This window comes from Xyrauchen texanus, chromosome 32 (genome assembly GCF_025860055.1).
Source record: "Xyrauchen texanus isolate HMW12.3.18 chromosome 32, RBS_HiC_50CHRs, whole genome shotgun sequence".
In the NCBI taxonomy this organism is placed as follows: domain Eukaryota; kingdom Metazoa; phylum Chordata; class Actinopteri; order Cypriniformes; family Catostomidae; genus Xyrauchen; species Xyrauchen texanus.
Window position 1 is genome coordinate 22,602,377 of NC_068307.1, and position 14,638 is coordinate 22,617,014.

A 14,638-nucleotide genomic window follows, 5' to 3' on the forward strand; every position below is an offset into this window, starting at 1 on the left:
CTTTAGGCTTTATGATGCAACATCGAAGTCACCTTCTTGAAAGAGAACGATCGTTAATTGTATCATAACGCTGTTTTACACAAAAAAAAAAAAAAACATTTCTACCAGGGACTAAAAACAAAATGTTTTTCATTTTGGTTTATTCTGAGCAAAAATGGTACTTATTAGTTCCAGCCTCCTTTCCAAATGGTTACCGGTTGGAACAAATTAAAAGAACGATTAATAACATGTTTTAAAATGGCAGTATTCTGCGCCAAGGGGTGGGGGAAATACCAATTGCAGTGTTGTCAGATCTCACAAGAGATGCAAGCAATCTGATCTGGAAAAATAATAATAATTAATAAATAAACCACTTGCCTCAAAATAAACAAAAGCAGTTATTTAACAGTTAAGTCAAGTTTAAATGAAAACCCTGCAGCACCAAATCTGTATTAATGCATCATATCTGACAATAAGTCAGTGAAGACTTGGAAACAACTGAGAAAAGTACTTTTTACATGTAATAATTTTTTCCTAGTATCTGAATTAGCTGTGCATGTATATGTAGGAATTATACATAAATTAGTTGTTAAAAGTTTTTAATTCACAGGATTAAAAGTGGTGTAGTTCCAAAAATATGCTGTGATAAACCCTTTGGCCTTTAGTTTCATGAAATATTATCAGCACAAAAGTTTCCTGCATTCAAAAATAACGTTTTCACTCCTGAACTATTATATCAATTTGTTCCAGTTTTCGGTAACGTTCTGCTAAAAAAGTTTTTCCTTGAACCTTTTTAGTCCCTGGTTACTTTCTACAGCCTATATTTATAATAACCATTGTTAAAAACCATGTAAAACCATTGTTAATTTTAATAAAGTTGAAACAATTACTGTAGGGTGACAAAAATAAATTGTATTCTTAATATAGGCAAATACACCAGATATCACAATTTTATAAAGCTGAATATAAATATTATTTCACTTTCAAAAAATAAGGCAAAGTCCCTGTAAGGCTATGCAGTCTGAAATAAAAGTAGCATTGCTACTTTTAGTTAACTACTCCCCAACAGTTGTAAAATTAATTTAACATACTCCGACATCTTTGTCTTCTAGCAGGTGAGCAGACTCATGTGCAGACAAACATCAGATTAAGTATGATGGAGCTTCCGGCGACAGAGAGAAAAGTTCAACGCACAGACCTACTCGGAAAAATTTTCCCTCTAAGACACAGTACATTTTCAAAGAAAGGGGCGGACAGTCACTGAACTCTATGGCTTCAGGTTTTAATAAATAATAAATAAAAAATAGCAAATCATATTATTCTCAAAATGTTTAAATATATGTCTACTCACTTTCCTGCAACAATAATAAAAGCATGCAGCCATGAAACAAGTATTCTTTGTTTGAGCCAAGAGGACAGTGTGTGACTCTTTCATCTTCTAGTGGTCACATGTCTTTTTGTCATCCAGATTCGCAGGTCATAGTTCACCAAACTTGAAATTATTCCACAGTAGAATGTGAAAATGTGTCTGATCACACATTCCCAGCACATGAACATCTCTGAGATGTCTGTTTTCGATGTTTCATCTGGAAAGCATCACATTTTCAATAACATCTGCTTACCATCTTATAAATATCAGATTTATAAACATTTATGATATGAATCATAAATGTTTCAAAGACATCTGATGAATGTCTTATTAACATCCGGGAGGAAACGTTGAGCAAGCAACATAAAAAAAAAAGTCTTCCAGACGTAAACACACATAAAATAGACGTCTGGATGATGTGTGCTATCAGAGATATAATTGAAGAATGAAAAATGTGGCAACAGCGGAAACAAGAACAAGTACTCATATGTTTCTGGCTGAAAAATTATTTACTTTTTATTTATTTTTGAAAATATGTCATTTTTTTCAATAAAACTGGATTTAAAAGTCAGTAGTGTGCTGTGGAAGTGAGAAGTCAAACTGTGATTTTCAAGTTGTTTGGATGGACCCTTCCGTGAAGTCAAATTAATGGGGGCAGATTTACATCTCACTGCCTTTCATTCATTCATTTATTCATGCATCAGTTCATATACTTCAGCAAATGGGAAAAATGATGGAAAACATTGAAAAATAAATAAAGACACTGATGTTGGGAAGCTATATACACTATATACAGAGTCCCAATGTAGCATGTCTGTCATTAAAAGCACCATTGAAAGAGAACCTTGCATTGCTTTAACATTAATTTCCTCCTTTCTTAAACTGAGAGCTGAGCCCATCTTTTATATCACAGGTTCTTTGGATAATTTTGTGTCGATGCCCTAGTCTGCTTTCTTTGACTTCCTTTTACGGGTTCCTTCACTCAGCTCCTCCTTTGTTTTGGCCAGAGTGTGGGGCACGGGGGTAGTGTCCGGTGCAGCATGATGATGATCATGGGAATCGTCACTACCGAGAGGAGAACCGAACAGCAAGTGGCACATCCAGGACTCAATGAGGGCGAAGGGTGATCCGTGAGAGTGACGGGCCGTCATAAACACCTGTATAAGGAATAGAGAGGTAGTAACTGTCCAATGATCTTTTCTGGCATAATTGGAGCAGAGGCATTGGTGAAAAGGAAAGTTTATGGATCCAATTTACTGTATGTATACAATTAAATTTGCATTTATGACGTGCAGGGACTAGCCACTGTTTTAGCAGACTTGGTTTCATAGTTTTCCCGTTCATTTTCTCATTAGGCATTGCAAAAAGGGGTCATGACATGACATTTTAGTTTATCTTTTAACATATAAGAGTTCATTTTATGTAAAAACATACTGTAAATTTCAGAAATCAAAACGTCTTTTACAAATGTAAAAAAAAAAAAAAGTATTTAAACCAATCTGCAAAAATGCCTCGTTCTCTACTTCCATGGTTTTGTGAAACACACATTCCCCTGAAAGATATCAATGCCTAACTTTACATGATCCCACCCTTGGCTCACAACCACCACTGATGGTTGGTTAGAAATGTGAAGAGAAGAGCAGTAGAGATATGCCTTCTCTTCCTGCACACCAAAGGGGAATTACACAGGACACCTTGTGCCCATTTTGACCCATTTGGAGTGACGTACTCTCAGGTTTCATTTAGTGTGAGAATGCATGACATCCCTTTGTTTGAGATTGCAACACATTCTCTCATCTTGTTTGTCAGTTGGCATGGGCGTATATTGCCTTTAGGGTTGTGCCGATGGACGATATCATCGTCCATCGTGATGGCTGACCAACATCACGATGTCGAGCCACCATCGTGATGCCACGCCCCCTTTTGCGAGTCTTGCTAGTGTGACTCACTAATCCTAGTCTCTTCTATAGTTAACCTAAAAACTTTGCAGGGATTGCTCTGTAAATTAAATTGAGAATATAACTAATGCATATATGCTATTTTAAATACTGTAGTATATGCCAGAGACGTGACGTGTTAGTCTGTGAAAATACCGTGTCAGGCAGGCTACACAAATATTGATCTTGACATTGTTAGCTTCTTGTCTTTTTTTTACATGTCTTACACTGTACATTTAGATTAAAATATTTTATGTTGTAGGCTACAAGAAAATAGCCTTTATTAATTAATTATTAGTAGTTGTAGCATCTCAGAAAATCTTGCTCATTGTCACATAGCTCTTGTACACTGAAGCGGCAGTGATAAACCCAGACCAGCGAACGTCAAATAACTTTTGTCTGGTTAATACTTTTAAAGAAAAATTTCCTTGGCCATAAATCCATAATGTCAAATCAAATGAAAGAAACAAGGTGAATATGAATAACACACATTTATTAAAACATAGAAGAACAACAAATAAAGAACTAGAAAACGGAACAACACTCAGACCGAAACTCGGCATTAACATTTCACTTATAATTAGCAGCACAATTAACTTCAGCACAGGCTACAAAATAAATTATGTTATGGAAATATTGTAAAGTGGTCATATGAACTACACAAATGTACATTTAAACAATAATATTCAAAATCGAATAGCTCCGCAACGGATGGCGAAAAATGCGTAAAGATGTCTAATATCTTTCACCATAGACCATGTTTAAATTTCAATGTTTCTGGCCAGAAATACCAACATATTCACTTTATCTGGTTTTAATAAGCTGCGGATTGGAGTAACTACACTACCCGCTGTGCTGAAGACCCGCTCTGATGGAGTACTGGTAGCACATATGCACAGATATTTCCGTGCTAATCTTGCCATGAACGGAAACCTTTTGTCGTTCGTTTTCCACCAAGTCAGCGGGTCCTCTTCCCCATCAATGGCCATTTCCTGCAGGTACATGGTCATTTCTGCCTCGACCTTTTGCTCATCAGTGAGCGTGGCTGTGGCTGCTCTCTTCGCAAGAAGGCTGCCCAAAGACGACTTTTTTTTCTTAGGCGCAATATATTAAAAAGCCTGGATGAGTACTAATTAGTTGGGCTAGTAAAATAACGAAATTATAGTTTTTCAGTAGAAAAAAAAATATCTATGTAAAGAGATATATTAAAATAAAAAGTGCTTAAAAGTGCACAACTCTTCTTAAGTGGAAGAAATATTTTTCCCCCTTACGTGCAACCTATTGGAAAGCGCGGATGAGTCAGTTGGGATAGCAAAATAACGAAATTATAGTTTTTAAGTGGAAAATAGTATTTATGTAAAGAGATATATTAAAATAAAAAGTGCACAACTCTTCTTAAGTGAAAGCTAAAAAAAAAAAAATGCTTCACGTGTCGTGCAACCTACTGATAAAGCGCCGACGATGGGTTGGGTTAGTAAAATAACGAAATGATAATTTTTCATATAATTTTTGGAAATTATATGAAATTATATAACCCCTCCCAACCCTAATTGTCTTATTTTCTTGCAGATGTGCGCACATGTCATTTGGTTTTTTTTTTGTCTTGTGAGAGTACTTGGCTTTGTTTTGTTTCTGTATAACTGTGTCTCTCTCTGTCTTATGTCATACCCAGCCTCCTTGTTTGCTCATTATTAGTTTTTTAGTCACACCTGCCCTGTCTGGTTAACCTATTGATTTCTCTCCCTATTTTAGTCTCCTTCCCTGTGCTGTCCAGTACCAGTTCATCTTGTGTGTATTTTAGTCGGTCCTGTTTGTTGGTCTTGTTCCAGTGGGTCCTGTTTCCCATCTAGTCGGACCTGTGTGTTTGCCCCATTTTCCAGTCTAGCCCATTTCCATTACCCTGTGCCCCAACCTGGATACATTCTTGTTTTTTGTACTCAGCGATTGGGTCCTGCCTCAGCATTCCATGACAGAAAGAACTGGTTAACTACCCACCAGTGTGCAGGGCACACCAAGAGGCTGCATGGGGTAAGGCAGGAGGACAAGTCTGTGTGGGGATATGCCCTAGAATTTTTGTCACTCTCCTCGGGTCTGGGTTACAATCAGACCTGTCTAATTGATCTTTATAGGGCAGGTCTGAATGAACCTATTAGATCCTGTGTCCCAGAACGGGGTGAGGATGAGTACTTTCTCAAGGCAGTCAGGCAAGCCCTTAAATGGGAGGAATTTATCACAGCTGGTGTCTCGGGAACTTCCCAATCTCATCCTAACCCGAGGACAAGGGCACTCCCCAAGCGGAGGTGGATGACTCAGCCATTGGCCACCTCAAAGAGGAAGCAGAGAAGGAAGCCCAGCCCATCGCCCATTTCCACCACTACTGACCTCCAGGATATAGCAGTCGCTCCTGCTGCTGACTGCCCGGAGGAGGACGACACCATGGAGGCCGTACCCCTGCCGCAACCATCATCTATGGCCACAGAGGTTGTTCCACTGCTGCTTCCAGTGCCCATGCTTGCCACGGTTGACGAGTCAGCGCCCACACCTGCCCTGGTCGATGAGCCAGCACCCACACCTGCCCCGGTCGACGAGCCAGTGCCCACACCTGCCACGTTTGAGGAGCCAGTGTCCACGCCTGCAACGGTTGATGAGCCAGTGCCCACGCCTGCCATGGTCAATGAGCCAGCACCCACGCCTGCAACAGTAAATGAGCCCATGTCTGCCATGGTCAACGGGCCAGTTCCTGAAGCCCTGTCCATCCCAGAGCCACCGAGGATGCTGGCCGTCCCAGTGCCAGCATCCTCGGTCACGAAGGCCATTCCCACAGCAGTGCTCCTGGCTGCCCGGAGAGAAGGAGAAGAAGGGCTCATACTCCCCTATCTCTGCCAGTGCCCACAACCACGGTGGTCATTCCCCTGTCACTGCCAGTCCCCACAGCCACGGAGGCCATTCCCCGTTCCCTGCCAGTTCTCATGGCCATGGAGGCCGTTCCCCAGTCTTTTCCAGCATTCACAGCAATGGAGGCCATTACCCTGCCATGGCCAGTGCCCGAGCCTTCCACAACTCCACCCCTTCAGCCCTTCCCTCCTGAATCCTGTCCAGTGGCTGCCGTCTAGCTCACTTCCCCCTGTCTAGCAGTCGCCACCCAATACTGTGTCACCTCTGCCTACTGACATATTCCTGTCAATCTGAGGCAGTCTCTGCATTCTCATGTTATTACTGACTGACTCATGTTATTACTGTTTATCTAATTAACAATTTAGTATTAGTTTTTTTTTTGTGGAACAGAAATTGGTATTGACAATAATAAAAAATTTAATAGTATTGGTAAAGACTACCGAACTATCGTGACAACACTGCTTCAATTTTGCATTGTAGATCTTACTATAATAATATTATGAAAAGGTGATCTCATTGCATAGATGTGTGAGCACCCCTGGTTTGTCAGGTGCACTGTGCTTATGTAAACAAAGAAATTTTCACAGATTGATATCCATCTGATTTTATATGAAGCCACGTATATGTCACATCCATAACAGTCCTGTCCATAATGCAATAAAATGCTGTATTATATACAGAAAGTTCAACTTATCAACTTATTTGAATAAATAATGATTGAGTGATATAAATGTAACCTCTAAAACCTCTTTTAGCACTGAAACACAGTGACATCATAAATATGGCACTTATAATTTAACAAATAAGTACTTTATGACAAACTAATTGAATATATTTCTCAGACATTTCCTTGTCTTTCTGCAAAATGATAACCACAACAGCTGTTACGTCCATGAATTGGATTTCTCTGCTGTAATGCCAGCTCATACATGAGGCAGCGCTGTAATTGGATGGAAGTGTTCCTTCTCATGAATATTGTGGAGAAAAGTTCAGAATCTATTGACCTACATGTGTACTGTCCAACCAATCATAACTCTTGGTATAATTTTATGCAATTACCAAATTTTTGTGACATTACTTCAACATTTGTTTTAAAACCAGAAGAACAAAATGGTAAAAAAATGAAAAAAATGAGTGCTATCATTGTTTTTAATTATATGCAACCTCAAATAATGTGTTTTGGGGTTTCATGATCCTTTAAGTACTTTTATATGTATGGGGGATTACAACAGCATGCTAATCATGCAATATATTTATGCTCAAATTACTAATTTGTACCACAGTTGTATTTACATTATTTATTGTATTTAAACTTAAAGGGATATATAATGTAGTTCACCCAAAGATATAAATTCTATCATCATTTATTCACCCTCATGCCATCCCAGATGTGTATGACTTACTTTCTTCTGAAGAGCACAAACAAAGATTTTTAAAAGAAAATATCAGCTCTGTAGGCCCATAAAATGCAAGTGAATGGTGATCAGGCCTTTGAAGCTTCAAAAAGGAGATGAAGTCAGCATAAGCATAAACCACAAGACTCCGAACTTATGATATTTTGAGATATTCTTCTAAAATCTTTGTTTGCATTCTGTAGAAGAAATAAAGTCCTATACATGTTAGATAGCATGAGGGTGAATAAATGGTGAGAGAGTTTTCATTTTTGGGTGAACTAAACCTTTAATGAACTGTGGGGGGTAACTAACAATGTTTTCTCTCAACAACTACTGTATGTGACAGGATTATTGGAGAGGCTTAATATTACCTTGGTTGTTGCCATGAAGAGTGTGAAGAGGCAGATGAGCATGCTCTTAGACACAGGGATCCATTGAGCCTCCTGAAGAGTGAACAGAATGGCTCCATACAGACTGGCTTTGGTAGGGCTGGAAAAAACATAAATCCCCTAATCACAAATTCTATGAGAAATAATCCACCTAAAACATGTACAGTTTCTTTTCAACTCTAATAAATTCCAGTGGTTAAGAATGGTGCAATCAACTAACATCCAACATGAAATCAAAATATTTTAATTACTATTTGGGCATGCTAGATAATGCCAAATGGAAAATGTCATGTGAGAAAATTCTTATTAAGTAAAAATTTACATTTCTGTCAGTTTCAGTCTGTTTCAAAGCTGTCGAATGACCTCTGAAATTTTCATTTTATTGTTCCTTTAAACTGTTCCTTTAATACAAGTTTGTGAACATAACTCTAAAGGAACAAATGCATGTCTTCAGAATATTTGAATAGTAATAATTTGTAATAAATCTGCCTCTGAAACTACTTTCCTTTTCATTGACCAATCCCTCTCAAACCCTCCTCTCCAACCACCTGTCTCCATTCTGGTATGTAACCATAACTTTTAATGGTTTAATCCATTCCTGATGGAAAGTCCTTCCTTGAATATTCTGCTTCAGTCGGAAATACGTAAAATTAAGAACAATGGTCTGCGAACAGCATTTCATGTTGACTTTAAGCTTAAAACAGTAAATATGCCACATCAACATGCAAGTAATGAACAGCCCACTTACAATGACATGTTGAGAATTTCATTGGTCTCTGGCTTCCACACTCCACGCAACAGCTGCTCGAAATTAGACATCAGAGCAACCCCTGACCCTACGAGTATTAGCAGAGTGTGAGTCAATTAGAAGAGTGGCACATATCCTCAGAGCAAGAGTTTTATGAAGGTTCTTATGAAAGTGTCACATGATTCCAAAAGATAAATCCCTCTGAAGTTATAAGATACTTACCCTTAACATAACCTGTAATGAGCATGATCAGCCAGCCTTGGTGATATGTGTGGTGAGCGTGATGGACTCCGGCAGCAATTTTACGAGTGCGGACAACTTCTTTCATGGCCACCAGCACAAGTTTCACAGGCAGAAAAGCCACACATTTGTAGAACAGATTAAGAGGGCAGAAGAAGATCAGATACCTGCAAAGTAATGAGAAGAAACGCTCATACCTATCTCTTATACTTTCACATGTTTCATATATGCCTGACTGTGAAATAAATTATCATGACTATTTTCATGACAGTAACTATCATGAACTGATTAAAAGCACAATTTTCAGTTTGGCTAACCATAAAGATCTTGTATCTATAAATGTACAGTGCAATCCAAAAGCCTGAAACCAAGTGAAAATGTTTCTATTTTGCATTATTTTCTAATTCAATCAAATGTTCCAATTACAAGTGATATTATCAGCAGAACAATTTTAGTGAACATTTTTAAAACTAAAAAATTCATATAAATTTCAGAAGTTCTTATTTCCTCATTTGCTTCAGTGACATGTACTTGAGCTGTAAGCCAGGAAACAAGACCTTTTGTACAAAAGACTTGGTCAATGTCACAAATTTGCTAACAGTTAATTAATGACCTAGAAATGGTGCAGAATCTTTCTTCTTCAATGTACATAAACATTATTTATTTATTTTTTTTTATTAAAAATCCTATCACTTTATTAAAAATCCTAGATTTTCAATGCAGTATCAGACATTTTTATATCTTGAAATAATTTTCAAAGTAACTTGCAATGTGTACAAGCACTCAAAAGTGGCTCACCAGACAGCTGAGGCCAAGAGGATGTGACTGTTGTTATGGAAATAGTCGATGGGAGACACACCCAACATGATGTCTGCTAATATGTAACTCCCAAAGCAGTACAGCATGGCACAGAGCCAGGAAGCAACTGGACTTTTACGGGACACCTCAATGGCACCTGATTAGCACAGACCATTAAACATGAGAATAACACTTTCACAGGCTTTGCAACACAGTCTTTCCGGAAGTTACAACTTCATTCAATTTCTCGACAGAGAATTAATTTTTTTAAATAAAAGGTATAAACCTTTTAAGAAAGGCTAATAATACACTGAAATTGTTAATGGGCGGGGTATGCTCCTGTAGAAGCCACATGTCAGTGAGCTTATTTACATGGACATCAGAAAGCCTATAGGTGTGTTGAACCACTTTTTCTAAATCCATTAAGTGCCTTTTGCTTTTATGTGACATTTCAGAATGCTGCTTTCTGCAGTTACCCTGGAATAAGCCATTTTCTTAAGTGCATAAATGGGGTCAGTGTGGTTTCAATAAAAAAAAAATGTTTTTGTCTGTTTAATAGTCCAAACTTTAGATAATGAACTACACTACCCATAATCCTAAAGCGAGCTCAACCAATCAGAGAAGACACTTTCTGAGTTCGGAATGGCATACATACTACTCTTACTACTTCTGCCATATTTGTCTATGGCAGAAGTAGCAGAAGTAGAATGGATAGAATGCCATACAAAACTATGTCCCTGTTACCATGGAAATTGGATTTTCAGCAAAATAGCTCAGCATTCACTGACCTCTACCATGATGCAGCATTGTGAATGATGTAACTGACTCATTGTCATTTGCAATAAACTTACAGGCTTATCCATTGTGTGCTAGTGTTATGTGCATTCCTCTTCATGGTTTGAAAATCAAAAACATGGAATTTCCTGATTATTTCAAGCCCCGTGTAAATGAGTTTAGCTTGCATTGTTGGTCCATTGGTTTGCATGTAAACCTTTAAAAAAAAACTTTAAAACAGTTTATTTCAATAAGCTGGTTTGTTGTATGTATCGGCATATGATGTGCATATAAATGAGCTCATTGACTATAAGTAAATTATTAATATACAAGTCAGTTACGTCATCATAGGATAAGTAGTTCATTTCTGCATGAAAAATAAATTAAGTATACAGTCTTGTGTCTTTGTTTTTTCTTTCTATTCTCTCTCTCTCTCTCTCTCTTTTTTTTTTTTTTTTTGCTTCATGTTACAGTTTGTAATGTTGTTATTTATCTCAGAGCTAGATGGTTTGGTTCATAGCTTAGAATTCTTAGAAGAATTTTAAGAAATCTTTATGGAGAAAATTAAAGGGGAGGAAAATCCTTCTGGAACCAAGGCGGAAAAATTGACCAGTCACTGTTGTGCTCCATTCACTTTGCATTTACTTGTTGCGAGAGAGAGAAAAAACGCAGAGGAAGGGTCTTGAGTTGAGGATGATAAAGTCTTTGTGAAGCAGTGATAAAGTTCATAAAGCATTTTGGATTCAGCAGAGTCTGACTAAACTATGAACATTGTTAACTCAAACCTTTTAGCCAGTTTGTAAAACAGTTTTCTGCACCCAAATGAAGTTTTACTCTTCATCAATGTAAATTAAGAACCCTACAAGATATGATCTGAATGTTAATGAAGCTCAGGCATTCCATTATTTGAGATGGTTCTTAATGGCCATTCTACAATTGATGACCATATGCTCTAGTTGGGATCCCCCAGTGATGTGACAACATCAAATTTTCAACAGTTTCTTACAATGTCTAAATACTTTTAAATTGTAATATCAAACATCAGACTTTGAAGGGATGTTAGATTAACAACATAATTTCTGACACCATTAAGAGATGTTGTAGGCTATTCGTTAAGAAAAATATCAAGCTCTAGGGGTTCACACACCCCTTTCTAAAACCCCAGAACCGATCTTACAGAACAGGTGTGGCCAGGGCGGTTACACACTCAACAGGCATTTTGACTGAAAACTGATCCTCTCAAATGTGGACTAAAAATAAACAGAAGCCTAAAGCTTTTCGTCCGTCGCAACTGCAGGCCTGTTTCACACCACAACCTCCAAACTGCAAACAGAGCTGACAGGATGAGCTTCATCCAAAAACGGCACAATGTTGTAAGTGGTTGATATTTATATCGCATTCTTTGTCTACTCTCGATGTATAGTTTAAGTGTACCCTTGAATAACCATCTGAAAATTCTACACTGAAAATGAAGTTGAAACCATTAAAAGTGGTGACTGTCAAACATCCACTACACACTGAATATAACATGGAAACAGATCCAGGGCGATGACAAACACACACACACACACACACACACAAAAATTACATTGAACAATGGGTAATTGGTGGATCTCATTAGAAACCTGTCTGAGTCATATTTTACTCCAAAATCAAAAGAAATACAATTAAAAGAATAATAATAATTAAGCCTATTTTTTAAGCCTGTTTTGAGTAGGGAAAACTTGAATCATACAAATTAGTTCTAATAAATTAACCTGGATTAGGATTTAGAACTTTCTCTTTCTTTTGATTTCACAAAACTGACACCTTTTCAGTAACCTGATTTGTTTTATTGTTTTGAGTTTAATGAACTTTACATTTACAGGGACTTAAATTTATCTGAAACTGGCAGGGGATTTCTATTTCCCAGCATGCTTTGCATGCACTCAACAGGGACAATAAATGTTAAAATGAAGTGTTATATAATGTGTCTTTGTGCAAGATGAATGTAAAGGGTGAGACGTGTTAGTGTTTAATGATTTATTGTGTTATTTAAAAGAGTTTGATAAAGATTTGGAGGGTTACCATTATGGTGTCAAGTCAATAGTCAAGCTTGAGCATGTTAAAATTTTAATTGTAATACAAGATCTGTGCAACTGCTCAACAAACTGAAGCATGTTATTTCAAATAACATACATTTAATATAATACCCATACTTTTAATTGTAGATTACATTAGTTACACTCAGTCTATTTAAATAAAAAAATCATAGTTTCATGTTCATTTGTATTTATATTTCAACCAAAAAGATACATTTAAATGGAAATAAGTTTAAGTCAGCTTACTCAATATCTTATATTAAGATTAACATGCATGTACAAAATCGAAATCTGAAAGTCCTATAAACTTAAACTTGGGAGTTTAACTTTAAAATTTGATATAACTGATTGCCACATTTTTACTTGTTCTGATAACTTACTAGGGTTTACAGAGTGACAAGTGGGCACAACGACTTTTTCGAAATATCAATTAAAAATACATTCTAAATGATATATATACAATGACAGAAAGTAGGCTTGATTATCATTACTGTACAGTAGCTGATAAAACGAGAATCCACACTGTGAATGAGCCAAGGTACAAACACACACAAAAGTCAAACTTTTACGGGACATGTTTTTAATATTGCTAGATGAAACTGCAGAGCAAGTCCTGAGCTAAATTAATTTGCTTAACAAATGTCCGGCTTCAACCGTTGAGCGTTTTGCCCTCTCCTCTGATGCTGTCTATTTAGGGCGCTTCTATTAATTGCAGCGAGGCGCGTACAGGAATGCGCACGGACTCTATCGTGTTTCGAGGGGTCTTCAAGAGTGTGCAAAATCTTTCCCCCCAAAAATAGAGATGACGATGAATGAAACGTACAGACAAGAATAAAAAATGTAATACTTTCATATAAAAAAATCTAGTTCTTTTAAACTTGACACGTTGCGTCAAAAATACGCGGCTCTCGCTGCGCAACAGTCAAACCAGTGACACTTAGCAGACGCATGCAAAAACGTTCGGTGTGAACGACCCCACTTGTTGAAGAAAAAAAAAACATTTATAATACGTAGTCACTGAGTCACATATTTAACGTTATGTCAGACTTATGCCACACTGATCTAATCGTAAATGCAAAGAATAAAAGAAAAATGCATATACCTCATCCGATTAGACATATTATTGACCCAGATAAAGCTTCAGTGTAAGATTGTGATTAAATCATGGATAGTAAAATTAAGCCTCCCATTCTAAACAACATTATCACTTACCTGGCTCGTATTTGAGGTAGAGTATTGACACGATATAATAAGCGAGATCGAAAACTGGAAACATCGCCATTTTCGAGAAATACTGGGCAATTTCGCCCAGATTGAGGACATCCAGTACGTCCATGATGTTGCGCTTAACCTACCGCATGAACAGAGATCTGTGTATGAGACCCTCTGTCTGCTCGAGCGGAGGGCTCTTCTCACATACAACTCGCCTATTAATAAGGTGCACAACTGAGGTTAAATCAAGACACATGGATGCGGTAGATGATGTTACTGCCACTCAGTGGATATACAAGGAAATGTGTAATCAGTCCTATCCATAGACTGTAAAAAAATGTCCTATCACAGAACTAAGAAAACTCCGAGTCTGAGTTAAGACTGAGTTATGTTACAGCATTGTAGAAAATTTGCATCGACTTGACCTAATTTTAGACATTTTCATTTTTTATATTTATTTATTATTTCACACTACATTTTGTAAGAGTCTACGCACTCGAAAAGAGCTCCAAATGTAACATTTCATTCTTGTAATAAATGTTTAAAGGGATAGTTCACACAAAAACTAAAAATAAATATCATAATTTTCTCACCCTCATGGCATGCCATGTGTATGACTTCTTCTGCAGAACACAAACAAAGCTTTTTAGAATAATAATTCAGCTCTGTGGATGTTTACAATGCAAGTGAATTGTCACCAGACCTTTGCAGCCCCAAAAATAGCATAAACATAAAAGTAATCATCATAGCTCCAGTGATTAAATATATATCTCCTAAGCGATATAATATGTGATCAATATTTACGTTTTTTTTTACACTAAA

The 14,638-nt window shown here is 37.2% G+C and overlaps 1 protein-coding gene across 1 annotated transcript; it reads right to left on the reverse strand.

The window, feature by feature from the left end:
* Positions 1-1,075: 1,075 nt before the first annotated feature.
* Positions 1,076-14,046, reverse strand: LOC127626024 (trimeric intracellular cation channel type A-like). Its single transcript, XM_052101530.1, has 6 exons — positions 13,817-14,046; positions 9,750-9,906; positions 8,934-9,118; positions 8,712-8,799; positions 7,946-8,063; positions 1,076-2,505 (listed from the first exon to the last, which is right to left on the reverse strand). The coding sequence occupies exons 1-6, from the start codon at positions 13,938-13,940 to the stop codon at positions 2,290-2,292; spliced, it is 888 nt and encodes a 295-aa protein (XP_051957490.1). The 5' UTR covers positions 13,941-14,046; the 3' UTR covers positions 1,076-2,289.
* Between the last annotated feature and the right edge of the window lie 592 nt (positions 14,047-14,638).